Source organism: Eurypyga helias, unplaced genomic scaffold, assembly GCF_000690775.1.
Source record: "Eurypyga helias isolate BGI_N326 unplaced genomic scaffold, ASM69077v1 scaffold6150, whole genome shotgun sequence".
Lineage (NCBI taxonomy): Eukaryota > Metazoa > Chordata > Aves > Eurypygiformes > Eurypygidae > Eurypyga > Eurypyga helias.
The window spans coordinates 55,506-83,240 of NW_010227659.1; the positions used below are offsets into that span (position 1 = coordinate 55,506).

The 27,735-nt window shown below is 38.2% G+C and overlaps 1 protein-coding gene across 1 annotated transcript in view; it reads left to right on the forward strand.

The window, feature by feature from the left end:
- ITSN1 (intersectin 1 (SH3 domain protein)) overlaps window positions 1-27,735 on the forward strand; it is a 104,306-nt gene that overhangs the window by 51,969 nt on the left and 24,602 nt on the right. Inside the window, exons 19-27 of the mRNA XM_010156938.1 lie at window positions 873-887; window positions 5,692-5,936; window positions 7,616-7,775; window positions 8,637-8,842; window positions 9,563-9,645; window positions 11,796-11,962; window positions 18,669-18,714; window positions 22,879-23,000; window positions 25,943-26,060. Coding sequence (XP_010155240.1) covers window positions 873-887; window positions 5,692-5,936; window positions 7,616-7,775; window positions 8,637-8,842; window positions 9,563-9,645; window positions 11,796-11,962; window positions 18,669-18,714; window positions 22,879-23,000; window positions 25,943-26,060 — 1,162 coding nt within the window. The remainder of the gene's footprint in view (window positions 1-872; window positions 888-5,691; window positions 5,937-7,615; window positions 7,776-8,636; window positions 8,843-9,562; window positions 9,646-11,795; window positions 11,963-18,668; window positions 18,715-22,878; window positions 23,001-25,942; window positions 26,061-27,735) is intronic.

The following is a 27,735-nucleotide window of genomic DNA, read 5'->3' on the forward strand; positions in this document are numbered from 1 at the left end:
TGAAATGTTACCTTTTTCACTGTGTTCTACTCAACAAAATAGATTTAAAGAGCTATTGCGTTTTTGCACAGTTTAGTAAGAATGGATTTTGAAAAAAAATATACTTTGTAAAAAAATATACTTTGTAAATGCTTCTAAGTTGTAATGATAACTAATTTTTAAAAGCCTGTATTCTGGGGAGATGTCTTCGCCTCTCAGCCTTTTTGTTCTGTGGTTTTTTTCTATTGATACAGTGGTGTCACACTGAAGTGTTTGTGACATTTGTTTTCCAAAAGCAGATACTAAAGGCAAATCCTGGATTAGTAGCAGTACCGAATGACTGGGAAGAGGCCCATTGCCATTCTGAATAACAATGCGATGTGCTGTTATTCTGCATCAAGAAATAGTATTGGTCAGTCAGCTGTTAATGAGAGAGGATACAGGTGCAGGGGTCTCCTTAGGCTACTGAGAAATGCTGTGCTGTCTTCTTGGGAAATAGATTGTAGCCTAGGCATACAAGTGAACTGTTTTTTTTTTCCTTGAGGAAGAGCCATCATTGTTAGGTGAAACTGCAGGAAAATAATGTTTTTCCAAAAGATACTTGATTTTAAGGAGCACTTCATACATTTTAGAGACTTTGAGGTACCTGAGTCTTTGTTTTACTTTTGGGCTTTGTTTTAACTTACTCTACAGAAGTGGAGTAACTACTCTCAATTTTCTTTATTTAAATTAATTTTGACAATAATTAAACCTGATGACTTTTTCTTGTGGGATTTCTCTCCTGCTCTGTAGTAATTGCTTAACTGGGCTACTCTTAGAAAAGTAATGTAAGACACTTTATTGAAATGTGTTATAATTCTGCCTTGCTTTAAATCATTGCTTTCCTGATGGAGGTTAAAAGGGAATGGGTAAGTGTGCTATATGACTGTTAGGAGGTCTATGCAATTTATTCATTTTTGTAAATACGGATTCTGTTACCATGTAGTTTACTTGTTTTTGAATTCACCTAGGGTCAAACTAACAAACTAGCTCACATTGTCAAAAGTAATACAAGCACAAAGGACCAGAACTTACTTTTGATAATGGGCATTTGGACTCTTCGCTGTCCTTAAGTGTTTGTCGTGTCCTGTGGTTCTAGAAGGTTTGAGTCAGTTATGTTTTTTGGAAAATCATAATTTACAAGCTTACATGTTAAAGTGTGTCTGATTTATGACATAAATGCAACTCTGTAGTTACGCTGACCTGTACAGTTAGGAGTTTACTGTGTGCCACAAAATAAGCATTGCTTAGAATAACTGTGCTCTAACATAGGCAAATTGAGCACTTCACCATTTTAACGCTTATAAATGGCTTTGTGTGTGCAGGCTTGTGCAATCATGTCCTGTGATCATACAACTGTACAGAAAACACCATGCAGCCTGTAACTACCGTGAGCAAAGTATCCAGCTGAAGCCCAAATCTGTTGTCAGTGCACATGGGAACCAGGCCTACGGCCTGGATGTAAACAGAACTGCAGAATTCATTATGTCAGAATGATTCGTGGCTTTAATAGATGTATAGCTTGTAAATAGTTTTTACAACAGTGTAATGCACTTTTACACTGTGCATGAATCTTGAGATCTGTCTTGGTGGAAAGGAGGGAGAAGGATGAGGGTTTATTCTGAAGGGAAAAGTATTTGCTAATTTAAGGAGTGCTGGTTTCTGCCTGACTTTCCATGCCAGATGTTAGTTGTCTGTAGCACTGAAGTATCTTGTGTAATGGTTTAGAGAATGTGTGGGGTGGGAGCTGGATTTTTTTTCTAATTCTTCCACTTCTTAATTACAGGATTTTTATATTTTCTCTTAACTTGGATTTCTGCTTTCTCTGCTTCTTACCTTTCTATTTACATTAAATTTGTTTCACTGTAAGGCAGATAGATTTATAATCTGAACTATAAATTAGCCAAGCTTTTGTCTGGGAACAAATACTCTGAGCCAAGAAGGCTATGCCTCTTTGAGGTCTCTCTGTTCAAGAAGTTAAAATTCTATTATGTGTATGAATATATGTATACAGTGTATGGAATATCTTTTGTATAGCCCTGTTATACCGCAAGTCCTGCTGGCATTTGCTGCTCTTAGGCTCCAGCTTGAAGTAAATGAATGGATTCTGTTGTTTCTGATAATGTTTTATATAATACAGCTTATTTAAATGATCTAAAGCATAACAAACGAAATACAGGTGAATTATTGAATTACTGAACTATAGTGGCTCTGATAGCAGGAGAACGTAAGTTAAACTGGAAGTTCCTAAAGAAGCTTCTGCGGAGGGTCTAAAACAATTTCATAATGGTAATTTCTCTTCAGTTTCGTTAGTTAATGATTGTGAGAGTTAGAAAGAATGTTCTTTGTATTAGACACATAGACAGCCTCCTTGTGTTAGGTCCTGTGTAGGCATAATCAGCCTATGGCCTCTGGCCTGCAGAGTTTATATTCAACAATGTAACAGTATTCTGGTAGTCTCAAAATACCTAGGTCAAAAGCCTACAAGGGGAAGAGAATTAAAATAGTCATCTAGTGGATAGATAGTTGAACAAAAGAGATTATGGTACTCTGTTTAGCTTTGATTACATATTTCTGTGAGAGTATTAGGGTTTGGCTTTATATGTAGAGTGAATATCTATGGTAAAACAGTGCTTCTCTTCTTGTGTGCATGGGCTGCTGGTGATACATAAGCCAGGCCAAAGTGGCGTAGGCCACTGCAAAGCCAGCCCTTCTGTTGACGGAGATACTGGACCAATTGCTTTTGCTGCTAAGAGTTGTGTTGCCGTTACTCCTGTCACTCGTGTTCAGTTGCTGGAACGAAGTAGCTGCAAGCTGTGGCTCTGAAGTACAGTAGAATAAATAAAAAATAAACCCACATGCACCCTATATTTCACTATTCAGGTGTTCATTTAAAGTGTAGTTGTATTTCGGAAAAAAATAATATGGGGTAGTTTATCATAGAGGCTCGGAGATGCTGGGTGCAAAAATACAAGGAAATTACAACAAATGAATTTGAAAAAGGTTCAAAGGAATTTATTTTAAGTTTTCAGTATTGTATTATGAAGACAGTTGCAAATTATATTTTACATGAGTAACTGAGAACCCAGATTTTTTTAATGAATTACAGAGTTAAAATTATCTTTCAAAGTGCCTTTCCATGAGTATACATAGAAAAATTAATTGTATTTAATAAGCAAAAATTTGACTATCCTCATAGGCTCTTTAGAAGATAGCTTTAAGGTAAAATAATTCACAAAAGAGACATTAAATCCTTTGTTTAAAAACCCTTTGGTAGTGGGTTTTTTTTTTCCTCTGCTTGTACAAAACATTTCTTTCTGAAAAATCACAGTGGTTTCCGTATGACTCTGATTCGTTTCAAAGATGTCCTGTTCAGACCATCAGCATAACCGACTTTTGGCTTCTAAGTCCTGATTCTTTTGTATGTTAGTGATTCTAGTTACTACCCTACCAGCTGAATGAGAGTAGAAACTTTGTGACTATTATTACCGTTTAGATTACTCATCTTGACGTCAGGTGCTGATAATCCATTTCTTCCTCTCTTTCCCAAGATTCACCCTCTGCTGTGACCTTCCATCACTCAAACTGCTGCTTTAACAATCCTATTCAGTGCTGCAGTGGAAATTTTGCTCTGCACTGCAGTAAAACCACATTGAACCAGTCAAGCATGTAGTCCGTTTATTTCTGGGTTTGCTTTGCGTTACTAGGGACTGAGATAGAAGATGGAGCCAACAAAAAGCAGAAATAAGGGATTATTTTGCACCAAAAGCGGGGTGTGGGATACAAATTACAGTAGGAGGCTGTCAAAGAATTAACAACGGGCCCAAGCAAAGCAGTCTATCAGCAACTCAAATAAGTAGTCCAGGGACAATCATAGAATCACAGAATGGTTTGGGTTGGAAGGGACCTTAAAGATCATCTAGTTCCAACCCCCCTGCCATGGGCAGAAGCTTTGCTGCTTCAGGTTCAGTGCAAAAGAACAGTCCCACTTTTAGTCTGGAGTGACTAGTTTGCACCATTGCCACAAATAATTTTTTTTGCTACTGATGTTTTTCTCCAAACAAGCAGCTGGATGGGTTGTATTTTGTTAAAATCGGTAGAGTGGGTTTGGAGGTGTGTTTCCAACTGTAGAAGCCCCAGACACTGCTATATACGTATGTCATATACTGAACACTTCTTTGACTGAAAAGGATACTATTTCTTAGTCCTTAGCTGATGACATGTTCTGTTATCAACAAATCCCTCACATTGATAATGGACTATTAGGAAATAGTGTCAGGTGATTTAGAAATACAGATTGAAGCATCTCTGCTGTACTGTACAGCCAGCTCTTGAGTTACACTATTGTTGGAAACTCTTACATATTTTGGAATACGGATTGCTACAGGCATAAACAGATGAGAGAGATTTTTGACAAAAAACAGCTACTGTGTAGGGTTGGTTATCTGATTTTTCATTACCGGCCTCATTTTACTGATGACTTGACCATTGCTGGGGCATCTGCAGCTACGCAAAGCAGACTGTTGTACTAAGTAGATGTTTCTAAAACAAGTAGTTGCAAACCCTATTCATATGTAAGGTTGTGCTTGAAAACTGAGATTCTTTAGATCTATCAGAAAGATTAGATAGGTAGATCACTAACTTTAGCAAAATTATTATCAAATACAATTAGTGCCTTTTTTCTTCTAAAACGTTTATGCAACTGAGATGGCCTTGGAAGTATTTAGCCACCATATCAATTCACCGAGAGTAGCGATAGTGAATTACTTTTCCTTTGCAATTCTTGCTCAGTGTGGTTAGCTGCAGCACTCAGAATTTACACCGATCACTTTTGGTGAAATAGCAGACTAAGGCAGTAGTCTGTCAGTAGAGCTTGGAGAACAAATACGGTGAAATGTTTAAGAAGAGTTAACAGGAAAGTGTGAAATTTGCAAACTCGCAGTTTAACATGATTATCATAATCAATAAGTAGGAATCAAAATACAGCTGCAAAAATAGCCCTGTTTCATTCTGTCGTTTATGGCTTGGTGAAGATATCAAGTGTGATGGAAAAAGAACAGAGGCCAGCAAATTTAAGTTTGAAAAATTACCATGGAATTGTTTTGTGTAAATACACTGGCAAATACGTGGATTTGTTTGAATTGTTTGATGAGTGTCGTTTTTAATACGCTGTGTTGTTTTCATATTTTCTGCAAGAGAAAAACCTAGGAAAACTTGTTAAAAACTGCATTTTGTGTTAAACCAGAATTATCAATGTTTAAGGGATTTCTCTAGAGCTCACTTCTCCCAAGTCTGCTGTACAATGACAGACTTTCAGGCAACTATTTAAAACCCCATGCTTTGCTTATGCCTTAGGATTGAAATAAGACCTTTTAACTCATCACCAAGAAATCCTTTTGATTTTCCCTTGGGGGGAAAAAAAAATAATTGCAGAGCAGTATTGCATTGCAAAATGTTTTCTTATCTATTTATACACCATAGAAGGAATAGCTGTCAACATAATCTTCCAAAGGTAAATTAAATAGCAACAAGATTCTACCTAGGTGGAACTTGTAATGAAGGTGTCACGTCTCTAACTAGAGAAAGTTCATTACTGTGTGTGAGATGGATTGTTTTAGGTAAAAATTCTATTTGTATGCTATTTCTTAACTTTCTAACTTAATGCGTCTGCAGGTGGATGAAAGCCAGACTGGAGAACCAGGGTGGCTTGGTGGAGAATTGAAAGGGAAAACTGGATGGTTCCCTGCAAACTATGCCGAGAAAATACCTGAAAACGAAGTTCCAGCATCTGTAAAGCCAGCAGTTGAGGCGGCTCCTGCACCTAAGGTTTCTGTGCATGAAACCACTACGTCGCTAGGAACTCCTGCTTCTACGGAGTGTACTACAACAGCCAATAACTGGGCAGACTTCAGTTCAACGTATGTTTGGGTAGCGATTGTCATCTTAAATGAGGACGAGTCCTTTCTAATCGATTTGCCTGTGGTGGCAGTTAACACGCAGTATCAAGGCTGCAAAATGAAAACAGCTTGTTTTGAAGCAAAATATTTTCTCTGTGATTACCGTTTGAAATCCTAGCCTTGTGGAACTTTAACCACACTAGCATCCTATCTGCCTAAACAATGCAGAAGGACACATCTCAAGCAGGAGACGTTCCTGGATGAGGATGGTGACATGGAGGAAACCTCAAGGTGTTCGTTCACCTTCCTTCTCTTACATTAGTTGACAACAATCCTCATTTATGGTTTCCAACTTGGATTATGCAAAATATGGTAATAACAGTTAATATGAAAAGATGACTTATTAATTCTTTATCACAACATTAATAAAGCTGATGCTATTAGAACATATGTCCTTCCCTAGATGACTTATTAACTCAACTTAATGCTTTGTGCAGTATTATCAACCCTATGTAAATGGGGTTGGGTGAGTAATTGTCTTATCTTCTGATCATGTGATAAATATTTATAAATGAATATCTTAATATCTTAATGCAATATTACACTTCATAATATGTCCTATTTCAAAATTTCCATCAAATAGGTTATAGTAACTTTTCCAATTATTTAAACTTTTTCTGTTTTACTACAGTCATTTTTCTGAGGGGGGGAGAGTAAGACTAAATATTGAGCTTCCTGGACATGCCTGGCACATACTGGATTTTGTTTGGAATAAATCATACTTTTAACATAGCTGTTTCTACCTTAGGTGGATAATGCATGTTTTCTTGCCTTTCACAAAAATTCTCAGTTTCAAGAGAAAGTGAGTCCCAGAGCACTTATAATATCGTCCTTGACAGGTTATAGGGGTTAGGGATGGTTGTGGTCTTTGGATGCTGTTACAGACTTAAGTGGACTTCTACTTAAGGAGAACTCCTACACTACTCCAACTAATAGCACAAGCAACAGGCAAATGACACTCAGGTTTTGATAGGTGCTTTGTTTATGCTTCTAGGGTTCAGGGGATTTTGTTCAATTAAGTGGGTATTTGGAGGCAGAGGTGTGGATTGTGAGATTTAGTAGACAGTTTAAAGAATCGGAGATAACACAAAAAGGGTAAGCGGTTGCATAAAACTAAGGAGTTGAAAGAAGTCAGTAGGAAATCATTTTAAGCACAAGAAAAAAGGCAAGGATTTGAATGAGAAGCAGCAAAATGATGTATAAGGGAAAGGGGTGTGAGAGGTCAGTGAGGCGCAGATGTGAAGATTTCAAACCAGTTTTGAAAAGAGTGATGATTTTTTTGTTGGTGGTGTTGCTTTCAGTTACCTCTTTCCACTGTGTATTATGTAGCCTACGTTCCTTGAACTGAAGTTGTACAGGGGCACAGCTGAGAAATGGAACTGAATGGAGAAACTGCTGGTCTCAAGTAGCAAAGACAAGCAACTGTATTTAGAGATTGCCTTTTTAAGATAGATTTATTGTTAGCCTGTGTTTGATTGCACTACTCCCCTCTGAGAGTTATGATGCTCATGGAATATTCAATTAAAAGAAATTAACCTAGAATGTAGAATTTTATTTTTCTGCAAAGTCTTCCTGCATGAGTGTTTTCATTCAGTTGAAAACAGTAGGAATTATGTCACTCGTTTTTTTTTTTTTTTCAGATGGCCAACAAACACTAGTGAGAAACCAGAGACTGATAACTGGGATGCCTGGGCAGCTCAGCCGTCTTTGACTGTTCCCAGTGCAGGGCAGCTGCGGCAGCGATCAGCCTTCACTCCTGCCACTGTTACAGGATCATCTCCCTCTCCTGTCTTGGGTCAGGTGAGCCCCTATATTCATTAGTTCTGACCCAGCACTAACTTTTGGAAAACAAAGTACAAACGTTGACCATGTGTTGAAGCAGTATGCTGAGATAGATAAGCTATTTCTGTTTGGAGTGATGAACAGGTAGTGTATGTACTTCCATTTGCAAAATCTGTGGCAGAATTTAACATGACGTGCTTTCTGTTCTGCTATTCTGTGCTGGCTTTTTTAGACTTTGGTAGTCCAGTTTTAATGTTTTGGCAGGATGCCACCTTTGGGTCGCTTTCTTGGGGCTTTCCTGAATCATGTGATGATACCTTGCCCTCCGAAGTGGTTTATGTAGTTAAGTGGAACAGCAACTGCAAAGCTTCACATCAGATGAATTCCGTCCATCTGTTAAGGCATTTCCTTTTCCTCAACTGAACAACATACTGTTCTTGTAAGCTGATGTGTTCTGAAAAATGCCAAATATCTCAGTATCTTAGAGGATAAAAAGAAGTTGGAATACACAATGAATAACTTGCAGCAAAGCATCATTTTCCATAAAGTTTACTTAACTCCTGCCAAAATATCTGCATGAAGGTTTATTACATGTATATCTTAATTGTAAAACTTTATTTAACTTGTTAAGCAGAACCTCTGATAATCTTGCATTGTATGATCTTGGTTATATGTTAACAGTTAGAAGTGTAGAAGGACTGTAAATGCTTCTGGTATCACTTTGTAAGTTTAATTGACTTACACAGACTCTCCCTCAACTGTATAAATCAAAGTGGTTTGTTGATGTATAAGTAGCATAAAAATATATACTTTCTTATGGCACTTTCTTTATGAAAGGTGGTGCATGACTGACTACTCTCTTTTTAAAATTTGCGTTAGGGTGAAAAAGTGGAGGGGCTTCAAGCACAGGCTTTGTATCCTTGGAGAGCGAAAAAAGACAACCATCTTAATTTCAACAAAAATGATATAATCACAGTTTTGGAGCAGCAAGATATGTGGTGGTTTGGAGAGGTTCAAGGACAAAAGGGATGGTTTCCTAAATCGTATGTGAAGCTTATTTCAGGCCCCATTAGGAAGTCAACGAGGTATTTTATTTGCTTTTACTATGCTTTACTTTTATACTGTAATAGTTAAATAAATATGATGAGTTGCACACTTGAATGTTAAAGTTTATAATCTACTCTGTAAAAATGCTTTTTTATATGACTTTCTTCTGAGGTGTTCTGGCTTGCAACCCTGGAAATCTATGTGAGGAATCAGAAAACTAATCTCAGTTCTCCTAGGGTCACACATCGCTGAAGAGAGATCTAAAGCTTAATGAACAGTCATGATCTTATGTGACTTGCAATTAAAAAAATTAACGCATTGGATTTTATGACTTACAGCTATGTAAGTCATAGCTTATCTTTCCCAAAATAAAAAGGTATACCTCAAAACTTAATCACTTACTCATTACTCTTAATCTTAACACTTAATCATTACTCTTGGAGGATGAAGCAATCAAAATCTGGTTCTGTGTAATATGAAGGCAACATTACCCTTAGTAATACAAATGAGAATAATCTTAGGTTTTTTCTTTTTCCTGAGGGAGGAGGTGCAGAAACTTGTGTATTTAAGGCAGTTACCTAAATGTAACCATGACTGGCCATCGTGCTTAAAAGCTTCAATTTGCATGTTTACTGTCTCTGCTTTTTAAATGTAGGAAGTCGCTTGTGGGTGCATATACATTTTTTTAGTTTTTAAATATAATAATAATTTTTCTGAAGTGGTTTAATTTCTTAAATAACGATTATTTTCTTCTAAAGCATGGATTCTGGTTCCTCAGAAAGTCCTGCTAGTCTGAAAAGAGTAGCGTCACCAGCAACAAAACCAACTATGTCAGGGGAAGGTAAGCCTTTCCAACTGAATGGCATTAACAGTACTTTGCTATGTAGTTAAACAGAGTAAGTCTGCTTATTACCAGAAACAAGCTTAAAACCAGATCATAGTGTGCTAAGATCAGGCCTGTTAAAACTGAAGTGCAAATCAACTTGCCTCTAGAATGATTTAAAATTATTATAGTAAGAATTTGTCTATCTTGTGTATATAGAAGAAATAATTTCACATGCCATTAAAACATCTTCTGTAGTTTGTACTGTTTCTTGTGTAAGTGTTTTGGTAACAATTCTCGTTCTGCAGTGGGTTTTTGCAGAGGGTCAGATAAGCACATCTGTATATGTACTTCATGATGGCACGAGTTATTAGTAAATGTCTCAATTTAACATAAAGCTCATTCCCAGTGTTTTATTAAAGCTTGTACTCAAAGAAATTACAACCAGTTACAGAATGCTGTGATTCTTCTGGTCAAGGCTGACCCTCATTTTTGAAGGTGGAGCCTGAGGTACAGACAGATAATGGTCAGGCCTCTGACAAGTTTTAAAAGACTTGCATTCCTGGCTGTTGCTGCCCTTTAGCTGGAGGTTAATGTCTCCACACAAGCTGTGTTAGCAGACTGTGTGAGCGCTCTTAATCCACTTCGGTGCAGAGTCAGCTAGGTTAATTTAAATCACGGTCAGAGTGAATCAATGAATTTAAATATAGATTGCAAATGAACATTTAGATATAATCTTTACAGCACACCTTAAGGTTTTTAAGTACAATTTTAAGTGAAAGAGTCTTTGGTTACCGATATATTTAATTTGCTGCTGGCGTGCGCCCTACAGAAGTTAAAAGGAGGGAATGGTAAAGTTCCATGTAACAAGGCAAGTGTGATAATCAGTTATTTCAAAATACAGCTAGTCTTGCTCACTATATATCTGAGGAAAAGCAATTGTAGAAATGCTGTTGTCTTTTTTTTGGTAAAGTAGGGGATATCTCCGGCTATATGCTTGTATTAAAAAGGAATGCAACTTTTATTAAAACATTTCCAAAAAAGCTGTATTTTAAAGAAATAATAAAGCATGGATTTAGCATTTCCTATTACGTGTATAGAATTTTAGGAAAAATTCCATATGTATAGCATACATTCTGATTTTTAATGTGAGTGTACGTGCATACTGATGTGTGTGTTCTTCAGCTGTTAGACAAATCATGTCTTAGGTTTCATTAAAGATAGTAATTGTGGTTTGAATTTTTGCTGAACTTCCACAAGCGAAGCTTTTTGGTCAGATTTATTGTTCAAGGAAATAAAACAATTGCCAGCTGCAGCAGAATACTTGGAACGTTTTTTTACATATGCATGAAAGTCTTCCTGGAATACTGTGAACTGCTCTTGGGTCCAGGGCTGGTCCTAGAAGCAGAGGACATAGTCTTCAGAAATCTGTTTTGTGCCCACAGAAAGTGCGTTAATGCTTAGTTAAATAAGAATGTGTTGAGTTGTATAGAAAATGTTACTGAATTGTCTGTAATTCTCATCTACAATTATTTATGTAAGAATTTTTCCTGTAGTTCCGTGACTCTGAATTATGCATTGCGTTTCTCTACATCAGTCTACTTCAGTGTTTTTGCACTTGAATACCAAGTAGTTGACTCTGTTTTAACAAAATTGAACACATTCAGGCTTTGTCTTAACATTTCCCAGCCATCTGTTGCGTAAGATGCAATGAGATGTGCACCCTTCATGCAAAGCTTCCCGTGCTGAAAGAATTCATTGTATGCGAGAGCCAAACATGTAGAATGAAGACTGTATCTACAGATACTTGGATACTAAGACTTACCATCCCCAAGACTAAAAATTCTAGACATCAGCACAAACCAGAAGGCTTTGGGAAATATGTTTCCGGAGTAGTTTCTGGCATAAATTTAATAATTTATGTACATTTTAATTATACTAGCAAATTATTTTTTAAAAATCCTCCAAAAGCAGCCTTTTGATAGATTGTATTTAGGTCTGATAGATACCATTTTATGCATGAAATATTAAGGTTTCTATGAATAGTAATTAATAAATTTGCTTCTATCTAACCCATGGATGGATTTTTCTGTATTAGATTTTGCAGATGATAATTGAGCAGTTTATCAAGTGTTTTCCCATGTTCTGTATTTATTTCCCTCTTACAGAGTATATTGCTATGTATACTTATGAGAGTTCTGAACAAGGAGACCTAACTTTTCAACAAGGTGATATGATTCTTGTGACAAAGAAAGATGGTGACTGGTGGACAGGAACACTGGGTGATAAATCAGGAGTTTTCCCATCTAATTATGTGAGACTCAAAGATTCTGAGGTAGGGACATATTGAAATGGTATAAAATTATGCTGGGGGAGGTGTGATTTATTTGGTGTTGTAGTGATGGTTGCAGGTCAGTGGATCATAAAGGAAGAAAAAAATATTTTGCAGTTTTACTGAATGTGATTGGAAAGGAAAAACAATAATGGTTGCATTTTACAACATAGTGTCGTAAATAACATTGTGGATCATACATTAAAATGAATCCTGCATATGTTACTAATTAATTTGGCAGTTTCAGAATAGCTGTAACTGCTTTGTTCCCCAGGTAAGTTTGTAATGACTGGGTTTTATATCTTGCTGCCATTATTTTAAAAAATATTTAGAGAGTAAAATTTCAGTCTATTATTTTCCCCTTCTCCTCCTTGTCATTTTCTTGCAATCAAGGGGAACAAATTTCACAACAAAGTTAATAGTTTCACAACAAACTACTATATTTACTTGAAAGTTTTTGACTGAATAATAGAGGTTCTGTTTCATAAGACTTTTATCCTGGAATAATCCAATATAACATATCTGTATTAAATTTTTTTTTCATTCTTATTAGGCATTCTAAAGAAAGTGTTTTCTCATTTATATTCCTCATCTGTTTGAGAGGATAATTCATCTACTAGTGGGAATTGGTCTGGGGTTGTAGTTGAATGCAATACTAATCTCTTGATGAGAAGGCGTTCTTCTTCTTGTCTCTAAGAATGGTAGGGGGTTTGAAAATAAATAAATAAATGAAAATTACTGGACTTTTAGAATTGTAAGTGGTAAGTCTTTTTCTACAAGTCTTGAATTCTGTGTGCATGTGATGCAACTCAATGAAAAAAAGGTGTCTGCAGCATAGAGCTTGAACAGAGTCACCCCTTAAAATTATTTCTGTTTGTGGAAAAGCCGAAGAATAAAACCTGCAACAAAATACGTAGCTGTAGAAAGCCTTTATATAATAAATGTCTAGATAGTAAAGAAATTTCAATAATATCCTCTGAGACAGGATTACCAAAAAAAAAAAAGTAGTTAATGATATTTATTGCAGCTCTTGGGAGAAATAGTATTGTGATACTGCTTTCAAAAATATTTTAGAAGCTTTTCTCATCTATATTTTGCATCATGTAATGATTTTCTTTAATCACTAGCACTACTAGTGCGAGAACTAATGAATCTTGTACTGAAGAAGTCCTGTTCCAGTTTTGATTAGTTGTTCCCTTGTGTTGTGAGGTGCACTTTTCTGTGCACAATAAAACTGTGGTTTCACAGAATAGACTCGTATAATCACAGAATTATTGAGGTTGGAAAAGACCTTTAAGATCGAGTCCAACCGTTAAGTCAAACTGCCAAGTCCACCACTAAACCATGATCCTAAGCACCACATCTACACCTCTTTTAAACACCTCCAGGGATGGTGACTCAACTGCTTCCCTGGGCAGCCCATTCCAATGCCTGACAACTTTTTCAGTGAATATATTTTTCCTAATATCCAACCTAAACCTCCGCTTGTGCAAGTTGAGGCCATTTCCTCTCATCCTATCGCTTGTCACGTGGGAGAAGAGACCAACCTGCAACCCTCTGCAACCTCCTTTCAGGTAGCTGTAAAGAGGAATCTGGTCTCCCCTGCGTCTCCTCCAGGCTGAACAACCCCAGCTCCTTCAGCGGCTCCTCACAGGCGTTGTGCTCCAGACCCTTCCCCAGCTCTGTGGCCCGGACATCCTCCAGCCCCTCAGTGTCTTTCTTGCAGTGAGGGGCCCAAGACTGAACACAGCATTTGAGGTGCAGCCTCACCAGTGCCCAGTACAGGGGGACAATCACTGCCCTTGTCCTGCTGGCCACACTGTTCCTGATGAACATATGTAACCCATTCTAAGTAAGCACAAGTATGGTCCTGCCTGCCACACTTATGATGACACTGTCTTGCATCTGACCTGTTAATAAGCCAGTTCAGGACACTAAACAGAGCAGACACAAACAGGTTTAGCACAAGTAATAAATACTTCTAAGGTGGTGCTCTGCAAGGATTAGAAAAATGTAAGTACCAGAATTAGTACAGGAGGTAGCAAGACTTGCCTCAGCATTACCTTAGATTAGCTTGAGCTGGTTTTGAACTATATTCTTAGCAGTTTTTTGTGTTAAATACTTAATTTTAGAAGCAATACATCATACTTCATGTTTAGTATCGTTTTGGATATGCCTGTGCTCATTTCTACCTTTCAGTTGCATCCAATCTAGCAACTATGGTGCAGCAGATAAAGTTAGATCAGGTCCCAGACTAGAAGAGCAGTTCAGTTGGTGGAAGCTTTAGCCTTTTGGAGCCCATTGCAGCAGGCTGGCTTTACTTTTTGACAATTGCAATGAATTTACTACAGTAGCAAGTTCTGGCGTCAGGCAGGGTATAGGTTTAAACTGACAACAGGGCTCAGTGAGAGTCTGGACAAGAAATTCTGAACCCTCTGTCCCCAAGTCTAGCAGCTTGATTCTCCTCTGAGTGGTGCAACATCCCTTCATTTGTGACAGCGGGGGTGTTTGTGGGTCTGTATCAGGGAATTTACCTGATTAAGAAAAGCACTCCTTTTTGCAGTCCATGACGTGAATTGTATTTCAGCCCTGCCAGTAATTCTTCACATACATCGAAAAGATGGTGGCTTCCCCACAGAGTTACAGGAAGCAAGTGTAGAGATAAATGCCTAACCTGTGGAACATCTTGTGGTTGTGAAACTATGCCCTAAGTCTCTTCACATTACCTGTCAGTTCATGTTGTGGTTGATGCACTGTCAGCCTCCTAAAACCCTGTGAGGCCTGTTTCATAGGTAGATAGTAATAGTTGCTAATTAGTTACTTAACTTCAGCTGTGTTCTTGTTAGTTAATGGTAAGTTTCCTTTGAACTTTTGTGAATGAACTGGTTTTGTTTTCCCTTAAGATATTCTCACCAGAGTTTTTAGTCTCAAAACCTGGGGATTTGTATTCAGATGTGCAGAGTTGCTTTTTCTGTGCCTTTAAGGACTGCATGCTTGTCCTGTCTGGTGAGAAACAGGAACACATATTGGCAAATCCTCTTTGTAGGCAACTCAGAAATAGACGTTTAATACTGAAAACTAATTTTTTTTTTTTTTTTTAGAGGTCAGTTTGATGTTTCTCTGATCTCAACTTGTCTGGGGCTGAAACAGCTAAATGCAGTTCATCAAGAGGTGCTCCAGCTGCCCTTTTTGCTGGTGACAAGCACATCTTCAGATAAAATCTTGATGAGAGTGGGAGGAAAAAGCACAGAGCTCATGGAGATCTTGATATCCGGGATGCTTATTTTCATAAAGGGATTCATGTGCCCTGCAGGACATATTTCTTGTTCCAAGTGGATAATTGCCATTACACGTACAGTGTTTTGCTATTCAGCTTGTTCACAGAGCCAGCTTTTACAAAGGGTTTCACAATAGTGGCTGTCTGTTAACTTTCAGATGTGCTGCTGTGCTTGGACAGCTGTCTGATTGTGGAAAATGTTACTAAAATAGTAAATTAATTTAGTGTGTTCTGCACTATTGACTTAGGTCTGAAGAAAAAGTAAGGCAGTGCTGATCTTTCAACAGCAGGCGCAGAGTTTGTAGAAGTGGTTGTTAGCCTAAAAATATCAATGGTTTATACATCAGAAGAAATTTCTTTTCATCTGTTCTTCTGTACCTAGTCCCAGGGTACCCATTTACCTCAAGTTCCTAAATTAAATTCTTTTCCTGTCCCTTAAAGTTTGAGCTTATTAACAGAGTGATAGTATTTGTTCTTCTGATAAACAATGACACTTGGTTGGTGGTCCATTGTCAGAGTTTTCATTGGATTGGGGTAGATGGATACACATCTGCAACAGGTTTATATTCTACCCTGCCTTTCTTGAGACTGGGGCTGATTACCTCTGCATAAGGGATGGAGCTCATACGGTGGACTTGGAAACACAAAAATTTAGATGCTTCTAGTTACAAAACTTTGCATAAATGTTCTGAAAATAGTAACAGTCTGAATGTATTTAACCTGGATTCTGAGGGTCTTACTGTACCACACAATTGGCAAGTCTACTGCTGTGTCTTACTAAATTAGCAAAGAAAGTTCTGTTCTACCGTTTCGAGAAACTTTATCACTTGTCAGAAAATAGCCTCAAATGTCTCAGTGTCTCACATGTGCAAATGGGAAATAGAATAGGGTATGTCCTCTCTGCTGTACTTCTCTCAAAAGAAAGAATAGAAAATACTTGTACATCTGCTGAGTGGGCCAGAAGTTGGGTCCATTTTAAAGGCATCATTTAATTTAGTTATTTATTCAAGTACTTCAGGACTTTTCTGTCAATTCCTTCTGCTTTTTTACCAAGGATTCAGAGAATGTTCAAGCAGGATTCAGACTGTTTGGTCAAGGGTATTTTGAAGCTTCTCTCTCTGAAAATAATCTCTGTCTTTACCAGTTAACTGTAAAGATACAGTGTCACAGCCTGTTTTATCTGTCCATATGTTCCTAATCTGGTAACGTGGATGTTGACTAAGTGACATTGTAAAGGAGTGTGTTTTCTGAAGGTCCAAGCATTTATTCTTTATTGTTTCTCTGCCAGAAGCAATTTCCAAAGCAGAATTAATTCCTGATATTACCATATCAGTGCCAGTTGTCACCTTCAGTTCCACAACTGATACTCCCAAGTGTCTTCCTTACTTGGGAGTGTCGATGGACTTGCAGTTGCTTTGTCTGGACCATCTTCTTCTTGTCCTCATACCTAAATTTAGTCTTTCTATCTGATGTCTGCATGATGCTTTCCTATTTCACTTTTTTGTTAATATAGGTCACAGGGATTGTAGAGAAAGGTGGAGAACTGAAGAGAATGAAAGGAACGTAGGGAAGAAAGGATGATTTGCTGGCCTTATAGAAAGTAACTATAATTTGTCTTTTCAAGGACAAGAGAGTAGCGCTGAGACAGCAGCATCCAAATATCATTTAACTTAAGTTTTGGGAAGGATTGTGGAAAGTGGATGTTTACGTTGCAAAATGCTGAGGAGAAGCATGGTACACCAGGGGTATGTAAGCTGCTTTGGTGCCAAATTAAAAAGAAAAATCTTTCCATCCCCACTCTTACCTTCCAACAGCAGTTAAAGCTTATGAGGTGGGTAGTGCCAGCTCTGCTGAGTTTTCTGCTGTTGTTAGTTGGGGTTGGCTTGACTAACACAGCGTTGTGAGGCGCTGTAGTTCAGCTTGAAGGATCAGGCTTCTTTAGTAGTTGTTCTGCAAAGATGTTCGAAACGTGGCTGTTTTAGAGCAGCTCTGCAGTTGTCAAGACAGATTGAAGGTCTATCTAATAATCTACTTTATAGAGGCATTCAAAACCATTACACAGTTTTTAAATGGCCCTGTTCTATCGATCATTTAAGTAGTTTTTCAGTTACTCCTTATATTAGTTTCTGACAGAATCCCCAAGTTTTCACTAAAGTTAATATGGAGAATACAGAGGATGAAGCTGTTCTTTTTTCAGAAAGGAATTAGGATTCTGTGCAAAACTTCAGGTCATTTGATGTAGGCTTCACATTTGTAAAGGAGGGTCCTAAAGGAGAAGTTGAGGAGAGATGGAAGTGTTGTGAGCCTTGCTTGAAAGCAAGAGGGTATTTATAAAGTACAGTTTAGATTTGTTATGTTGCTGTTGTCCATATCAGGCCTTTTTATTTCAGAAGGTAAAACTGGCCATGTGTTGGGAAGAAACTGAAGTAGTTATTTAGTGTGCCAGAGAAAACTGCCCTAGGCAGGAATGGTGGCTAACAGGGCTGGAAGATGACTGAGGAAGGGAGGCATACAAGGGGCAGAGTGGAGACCACCACGCACTGTTTAGAATACTCCAGTTGCATGTGTATCAGTAGGTCTGTGAGTGCATTAAGATAAATAAAGATAACTCGGCCACTGGTTATTTTGGAAGAGAACTTCTGAGTCTGAAAATTATGAAAGCTTTTCATGTTAACTTTCATCTTTCTGTATCACTGTTTTCCTATAAATAACTGAACTGATTTCACTGCTTGCTAGATTTCTTGTGGCTGTTCAAAGGCTCTTCTTGCAGATCTCTTGGCCTGGATGATGATGATGATTCCTTATCTCACCCCATCTCATGCTGTCTCAGAGAGATGGCACCTTGCTATGTCCTGTGCTCTCATTTGGGCACAAAAATGGTGCTGGGGCTTCTACTGCTGCAACACACACCACCGACAAAGTTCAGATGGCTCATCTTAAAGACGCAGTGACTGCACTGACTATGCTCGTGTGCCATATGCGAAATCTTAGAACCATTATATGGACAGTATTGAAATAATCACTTGCAGTTAGTTTTTTAGACGTATCTGCAGACCAACTTTTTGTAGAGTAGAAAACTACTGCTGTTTTAACTTGACAGAATTCACGTTCTGTAGATACTCAGATTTACAATTCAAATGCTATGTAATTTAGAATTACACTGATATTTGCAGTCCATGAAAGGAAGAAAAGTTCAGGAAAGAAGTCTACACATTTATATACTTCGTAATCTGCTTCATATGCTGCTGGGTACTTATTTGTGTATATTAATTGCTATCGAAACAATTAAGAACAATCTTCCTGTGAGTGTTTTTTACTTACATGTTTGTTTAGTGTGTTAAAGTGAAGCATAGTAAATCACTTTAGTCTGCTAAAATCGTATACTGGAGAAATAAATGTGTGCTAAACTTATATCTTGCTTTCTATTTCAAGGCCCCTGGAGCAGCTGGAAAAACAGGAAGCTTAGGAAAGAAACCTGGTGAGTCGTATACTGTGACAGCACCTTTTATCTGTTCTTTAGTACTAAAGTTCAACAGCAACAAAATATTTTCCCTGGAAATAAATTATGTTTACTTTTGGTCATTTCATAGTAATTTGCACTGACGAAAAGTGTTGTCTGTAACAGAATTATTGACAGATTATGTGTTATTTTATCTAGCATGTATCAATCACTAAATAGCATGTAGCTAGAGAATAGAAATCTGCTTGCTGAAAAATGAATGTGAACTTCATGATAGGTTGCTGTACAGAGCAGTGGAAGCCTACAATAAGCCCAAGATTGCCAGTGCTCCTGAAAACGGAAGTACACATTCTTACCCTGTGGTTTGACAGCATTTTTCCCAGAATGCTACACAATGTGGTATACACAGACTGTGAGCTCTTGCGCCTGCTTCTCATTCTCAAGAGGACATACCTTGTGTCCATGCTGTGCAGCTTCTTGCCTGTCAAACCTGGTCATATTGCAGAACAACATGTTGCAGGTTACTTTTTGGCTAGAAAGTAAACTACTCTTGCCCTTTCTAAATTTCATTTGCATGATTAGAAATAGTTATGTTAATAGGTACAAAGCTTGAGAGCAGCAGACAAGAACAGAGATCTGGAAAACCTCTAGAAGCGATACCTGCTGGGAACAGTGAAGAGATGCTGATAGGGCTGGCTGCTTTTTCCATGCTGCTTTTCCATGCTTTTTCCATGGGAGGATGGTGCATGGCAAGACTTCAGCCTAGACTATCACTCTTAAAATTGAGGGTCTCTTGGATTCAGACTTTCCGTGGAGACTGGGGGACATTGACAAAAACTGTGTTCAGAATCTTTTGGAGTTCAAGAGCAGTTTGGGAACAGTCCTGCCTATTTTTCAGCAAGGAGATTCAGGGGTGTTTTAGCTGTAAATAAGCTGCAGGTGCTCAGCCAACATGAGTGAAATGTTCCTGTTGATTCTAGAAGCAGCAGGATGAGTAGGTGGGAGTTAGTAACTGTGCGTATTGAAGGGCAAGGGAAAAGAAAATGCTTTCTGCGAATTTAAGCAGCAATATGAGGACAATTATATCTGTGAGAAGGCATTTATGTTTTTTTTCTAAATGTACCTGTTTTAATAGAGACCACATTTTTTGGCCTGGACTGTGATTGAATTGGATTTATTCTCAGTAATTCAATTCTTAAATAAATCAAAAGTTAAAAGTCCCTCCTGGAAGGAAAGCTACTTCTGTTTTTTTAACTTTTTTTGCTGAGTTGTTTTCTCCATATTTCTGTTTTTCTGTGACATGCAAGAGCTGAATGTTGAATTTATAATTTGTATTGTAACTTCGTTAACACACAGTCCACAGTAAAATTATGCTGCTGGTTGGCAAAACAGGATATCTGGTACCTGGAGCCATGTAAATCACCTTTTTGTAGATAAAATGAGAAATCTCTTGTTCCGAGAGACATGCAAGGTATAAGATTTTTGCTGTTTGAGTATGATACTCTCAATATTCTAATTGTCATGGTAGTGAGAGAGGTTTTTGCCTGATGTTAAAAAAAAAAAAAAAAGATTTTGACAAACTCCCACAGTTGATTTGTTTGCTTCTGTTCATTTTGCTTCCTGAATGACTCTAGGGTGGAGGAAGTAATGTGATTGTGTGGAAAAACCTGCAGATGCCGGGAGCTTGCAGACTTTCTAGCAGTATAGCCCTGTTTCCTGCCAAATCGCTTGCTTGCTTTGCCTTCGCACAGGACAGACTCTGCTGCTGCTGGCTTTTCTCTGTGTAAACTTTTCTGTTCTCCTATCACCACCTACTATATTTTACTTAGCAATTCTTTCTTCTGTCTTCTGTGCTAAGTTCCAGATCCAGGTTTAAAGCATCTTTCTAACTCTGAGCTCCTGGCTTTTTCATCACCTGTTTGGTTCTGCCGCTGTGTGCCTGCCTCTCCCCTCTTTGAGTTGCCATGAGGGAGGTTCTGCCCTAGTTAATTCTGGATGTGTCATCGTTTTCAGTGACCTCAGATCGCTTGTCGTCTTTCTGCTGCTTCATCCTCCTTAGGTTGTTCATTTACATCTTGAATGCTTCTCCCACCATTTCTAATTTTCCTAGTCATGCTTTTCCTCTGAATTTTCAGTAAACCATCTGATTGTTTTACTGGCGATCTTCAAATCACTTTGTTGTTTCTTCTCTGCAACAAAACCTCCTTGTCATTTTCCTAGTCATGCTTTTCCTCTGAATTTTCAGTAAACCATCTGATTGTTTTACTGGCGATCGTCAAATCACTTTGTTGTTTCTTCCCTGCAACAAAACCTCCTTGTGTTTCAGGAGAATTGGCTTTGTGGTTTCCTCTGCCTACAGCTGCTTTCTCAGTGATTGCTCCCTTTCTCTGCCTTACCAGCAGAGTCCCCCCTCCTTTCCCAGCCTGTGGGCGAGGTGTTGTTACTGAGCGCCTTTGCTGTTTCTCTTGGCCGCAGGAAGTTTGGCGCTTGTTGACAGGAGAAGGCCGAGACGGTGCCCAGCACTGTGTTCTTTGCTTAGTGTGGCTGCCCATGAGAAAGCTGGAGACCACTTCTGTGTACTTGCTCCCTTCAGCCGCCCTCCCTTCTGCTGTTGTTGCTGTGTTGACAGCTAGTCCACCTCATACTCGGTTGCATTGCTTTCTGCTCCTTGGCAAAGGGACAGACTAACAGCAGGTGTGACCACCTAATGCTTGGTCTTCCAGTGCCAGGTTCTTAGGATAGAGTAGATTGAAAATACATACAAGCAGTCATTGTAAGTGAAAATAACTGACACAATTACTTTTTTACCAAGATTTTCAAATAAAAGCTAAAATCTCAAGTAGTGTATTAATCTATGATAAGATAATTACTGAGGCTTTAAATTTAGCTGGCTGTTTTTGCACTGAAGTAGTTGAGACACATTTCTGTGATCTTGTGCTACTAGCTCTGCTGTGGGCTTGTTCTAGGATAGTCTTAGACCACAACCATAACCAGTCAAACTCGGTGCCCACTTTGGCTGTTTGATGGTCCCCCAGTTTTATTTGATGCATTGCCAAATAAAAACCTCCTTTGTCTTAAACACAGGGTCAGAATTTACTCTTCCAAGAAATGTTTTTCATAAAAACAAAAACCCCCAAGTACTTAAGTAATGAATGACTGTGTACTGGGATCCTAAAGTGGAGTTTTTAGCAGTAAAAACACTACTTTCTTGCTGCTTTGGGTGTCTGAGAGCCTTTACGACTAAATGAAGGCTAAAAAAATCCCCATAGATGCCCCTTAACTCATGACTAGATAAATGTAACTGCCTAAAAGGTCTCACTTAGCCAAAAGCTATAAAGTTCCCAAATCTACCATATTTTGTTTACAAAAGGTTCACAAACATCATAGTATTATATTAAACATGTTCTCCATCACCCTAAACATGGTTTGATGACGTGCTAAACCTGACTTAAAAGCTGTGAGGAGGACATCAAAATACATACATCTGCTTATAAGCTACTCTCAGTTCAAATTGGTTCAAAAGGTGGGTTAACCCTGCCAGACTTTGTGGTGACTAAGTTATCATCTGCCTTTCCACCACCACTGTAAAATGGAGTAAACTGCATTGTCTACTTAGGTTGATTTAACAGAGAGGTGATTGAGTTCTGTATCAGATTCGTGCTGGTAAGTGATCAAATAAGGCACCAGTTTTTTATTAATGTTCATGGAATAAAGATTTCAAAATAAGTCCTGTGAGATTTTGAAAACATTCATCTTTTGTTTAGTCTGGTGGTGAAAAATTTTCTGCAGGTCTTCACTAGTTTGCACCTCTTGTCATCAACATGTGCCTGCTCATTTGAGGGAGCTTAGTCCAGACTGATTGTACAAAAATGTATTTATTGGAAAACAGTAGGATGGTACTTGATTTCAATAGCTATATAACTCTAATGATGGTCGTTATTCTTCTCCATTTCAAGTATTTTTTATATCCTACCCATAGAACTGCTGCACCTCTGGTTTTATTTCTGTAGTGCTATGAACTTCTGATCTGGTTTATAATTACCATTTGTTTTCGTAGAACTACATAAATACATATGGAAAGAAATACAAAACGGATATATTATGCCAGTGATAGAGTTAATGTTGTGTAGAATGTGTTCAGGTTTTTCCAAATTAACTTTTTTTTTCCCCCTGCTTCAACAGAAATTGCCCAAGTTATTGCCTCTTACACAGCAACGGGTCCAGAACAGCTCACTCTTGCTCCTGGTCAGCTCATTCTTATCAGAAAGAAGAATCCAGGCGGCTGGTGGGAAGGAGAGCTCCAAGTTAGTTACTGGTCTTTTGAAATGAAATTCCATGTAAAAGACATTGCTTTTTTTTTTTTTTAATAATTTTGCACTGAAATGATAAAAGCATCAATGATAAATAATTTTAAAAACATTCTGCAATTAAGCATTTACAAATAAAATGCCTTTACAAAGATATACATACATTCCAATTCTTTGATCTGAAGTAACTTCAGAGGAGAGCAGGAGAAAGCCATTGTGCCTCATTGTAAGTCAGGGATACCCATCTCACGGAGCAGACCCAGCCTGCAGCCCAGTCCCTTGTCCATTCTCCTGGAGGCCCTTTAGAAGTAAGAAAGGAGTGGATTTTAGGGCATATTGTTTTGGCTGCTTTTGAATCCTCCCAGTCTTGTGTCCTGTAGTTGTCTTCATATGAGCAAAAAAGCAGTTGTCAGGTCAGGGAGTGGGGAAAGCAGCCATGGAGCGGGATCATGCGGGATTGTTGGAGTAAGGGACAGGCCTGGCTGTTGGTTTCTGTTCCAGTAGTGACCGTGTGGATCACGTGCGTTTGGCTCGGCTGGTACCTGTGTGCGCTGTGAACGCAGAAGTAGTACTGAGGTGCTTCAGCCACAAGTTTGGGCTGTCCCTTTCGTTGAAAAGGTCAAGCTGTATTTTCCAGCAGTGGTTTTTGTAAGATAGCTACTGCTGTTTCAGGTGGTTTAATGAATGTGACTGTGGAATACCAGTCCGATGGCCCCACCTCAGCAACAGCCCACTGTAATGTAGAAGGGTGAGAAGAGTGGTGTTGGCTGCAAGCATCAGAAAGGACAGAGCTTTACTGTTGTATTGGAAGATAATAAAATATTTTAAGCAGGGTTTTCTTAAGAGCAGAACTTAACAATTTGGAAACTTTGATTCTCAAAAACTTCCAGTGGCAAAGTTTTGGGTTTTTTTTTCCTTTCCAGTACCACTGAATGAGGTTTTATTTGGTTTTGTGTTTTTGCAACAGTGAATTTTACGTAAAAGAATGTAATTGGGTTTTTTTGCAATGCAGATGCTCAAACTAACTCAAATCTTTTTTCCACATTACTACCTGCTGCTTTTGCCTTTGCTGATGACAGTTCGTCTCTTGTGGAGAAATCTTCCAGGATTAGTGTCATATGATACTTCACTGTCTTACATATGCTTGTACAAGTTGGTTTTATCTTCATTAGCAGTCCCCTACCTATTCTTTTCGTTCTCCTGTGCCAGGACTGTAATGCTAGTTCTTGCTCCTTTGCCATGTGAGCAGAAAGGCTAATGCAGCAGTATGGAGAAGTGGATTGAGGAATTGATTAAAAATAAAAGCAGCGCACACACACGCACCCCCAAAATAGTGAAATGGAGAAGGGCACCAATATTGACTTTTCTTCATGCATTCAGTTTCCAAGTGGCAGATTTTTTTAGAAGTGTATATGCAGTTCAATTTCAGCCTCACGTAAATTGTGACGATACTTGTCTTAGGGCTTAGAGTAAAGGTAAAATAAGGCAAATGTGCTAAGTATTACATCGCTGGGTTTAATGCAGGCTTCCAGAATATTTTAAAATGAATGATCTAGATACACTTTAGATCAAGTGCTTTCTTCTTCAGTAAAGAAAGAGAGAGGGAAGGAAGTAGTTAAAAAAAGATGATTTTTTTTTCACTAGAATTCACATCTGTTTGTTTTTAAAGGCAAAATTTTACATGCCCAAAATTCCAACTTTATTCTAACAACACAAAAAGAGAATAAATACTTACAGTAATTCTTAACATAGATTATGAGATTGGATTCAAAGTTCTAGAATAACATTTCTTAAAGTAAGGATTTTTCTTCTGATCCTACGTGCAATGAACAATGCAGTTGGCAAAATAACAGGGTGCAGTTTCTGTCAAATTCCTGTCCCGCTTTGGTGACACCATCTTTGTCTCACCGCATGGGACCTGCGGTTTGTCTGTCTCAGTGTCCGTCGCTGGCAGCGACTCATTGCAGCTGCGTTGGGTATGGTAGAGCAGTGCTGCAGGCCGGGTGTGTGGTAGGCACCCTGGTGCACTCTCAGCTCACACCTATGGACCAGGGCATGCCAATACATGTGTGCACCACCTTTTCGTACTGATGTTCTCTGAGTAGACAGGCGTGAGAACATCTGGTGTGTGTTCTCACACCTTAGCATCTGTTAATTGGGATCATTTGGACAGCGGCTATCCGTATGTATGTTTAGTTGCCAAAGCTTCGTTTTTCTTTGACTGGAATCTGGCTTTGGGATTTTGTATTTGAATCCAAATTTCACCCATTTTTTTCTTGCCATGATGTTTTGCTGCTCTTCTAGCACTTGGTTATGTGATATATCTTTATACTCTGTTGTTTGGGCAGGCAAGACTATTAAAAAGTTCAGATACTGTTTCTTTAAAAGAAAAGAGGCGTTGTTTGGGTGGGAGAGGCTTAAAAAATTTAGGTACAGTTCCTTTAAAATAAAAGAGCTATATGGGTTCTTAAATCTCTACTTAATCTTCTCTACTTAATCTATCCCAGTCTAGGTGTCTATTTAAATGCAATTCTCTGCATATTGGAAAAGCATTTAAATGCTGCCACTCATTAATGCAATATCTAGCTTAGTATTCTAGAGTTATGGTTTAAACAGAATCAGGACAATTCTTTCACAAGAATCAGGGTTGTAGTATTAATTATAAAGTACACAAAGTAAGAACTTTCAATCACTTGAATTAATAGAAAATAAATGCTCTTAAGATATTATAAAGTACTATTTATATATTATGAAAGCTTACTTTATGTAATAGAAGTATCATAATATTTAGTGACACAAAAATAGCTGACATTCTTCTTATCAAATTTTTCTTATTCTAAAGTAGTGTGACTGCAAGTAGTTAAAATATTGGATGAGTTACCTTGTGTAAGGATCTATTGATGTGTTTAATCCTCTTAAAAGAATTGTTTTTTTACCAGGCACGAGGGAAAAAGCGACAGATAGGATGGTTCCCTGCTAATTATGTGAAACTTCTGAGCCCCGGTACCAGTAAAACTACACCAACCGAGCTACCTAAATCAACAACATTACCTTCAGGTAAGCAGTGTGGTTGCATTAACAAAGTGGCTTTTGTAATGTGTGTCATGTAGAATAGGACTTTTAAAAATAACTGTGGATGTTCAGTAGGATATTTAGTATCTGTTATGCTAGTCACTTTGGTTAAACTCTTAAATTTTTTTGTCTTTAAAATGAGAAAAACATACAATTGGTCTATAAATTTATGGTGGTGCTCCTACAGGTATGAACTACTGAGTGCTAACAAGCCATCTGTGACATTATAGCTCAAAGAGTAAAACATTCAAATTATCAGCCCTATTCGTTGGCACTAATTGTAGTAAAGGAGTTTTTACAGGTTCAGGGTGGTCCATGGGCTTAGCAGTTGAGGCCCCTCTCAGAACCTTTTGTCTTTCCCAAGTTGAAGTGTGAGAAAATGACTCAAATGAAGATGGAGCTTTTTGTCCTGCATAACCACTTATTTTAAGATTTATGAAAGGATACAAGACTGATAGACCATTATATTTTTAAAGCTATTTGCCTGTGGTGAAGGTCTAACAATATCAAACAGTCTGTCAGTCTACTGCGAGGTATAAAGCCAGTGAGAAGACTGAGAACATCAAGTTCAATCCTTGCAACTGTTTCAGTCTTGAACCCTTTTGGCTTGTGAGTTGGTGCAGTACTAAGGAAAGAGGATTCTTGTCAGTCAAAACCGTGTAGGATGGATGTGTGTTCTTCCGTTAGCCACCCAAAAGACTTCATGTGGTTGTCTATCATCTGTTTGGTTTTAGCTGGGGACAGAAGGGAGCAAAAGCTTGCTGCTTCCCCAGACTATTTTTGGACTGTCTATCATTAAAATAAAATAAATGTTTCTAAATGAAAAATGGTAGCGAGCATAATTTTCTCCTTCACGTATGTGTGAAGCATCATCATGCAGTTTATGGAACTAGAATAAAATACTGAGGTATTAGCTTCACGTGTCATTGATACAAAGAAAAGTACCCTATCAGAGAAGACAGATGTTGTAAATGGTGCCAACCGGCTGCTTCGATGGTAGTCGTAAAGATGCAGAAAATCAGACTTCTGTAAAGACTTGTGAGGTTGGGGCCTGCAGTTAACACGGTAACTCAGCATTGAGACACATGCTTCTCCAAGGCCATGTGATGGGATTCTATTTTTAATGTAATTATCTCGGGTTTGACAGCCTGGGACTTCTCACACTTGCTAATAAACCCTTTAGAGAGCCTGTAGAACATCAAAATCTTGATGGCATTCATTTTTATCAAATTCAGCTTTGGTATAGACCCTTCATTTTGGAGGGTGAGAAGAGTAATCTTGTCTTTCTGTTTGCCATGGTTTAATGATAGATGGCCTCGCTAACTGTGTGACTAATGTAGGGAGTTAATTAATGCCTGAGAAGCCTCTTCCTAGTGGAAGTATGTTAGTGGGAAGGCTTACTGTAGCAAAAGACGTGGAAAGCCTGAAGGAAACCATCTACAAGGGTTGAATAATGTCCAAGGTAGTGCATTGTGTAGGGTCTTGGGAGTGCCATTACTGGGTTTTGAAGGTAGGGCATCCTTCAGAAACTACTGTCATCAAAGCCTCTGTTTCTTTTGTCATTTGTGTTGATGTCTGTGCTCTCCATCTGCCATCCTGGAACGCAAACTGCTTGACTTCAAAACCTTCCCCCCCCCCCCCCCGTTATTCTTTTTTTTTT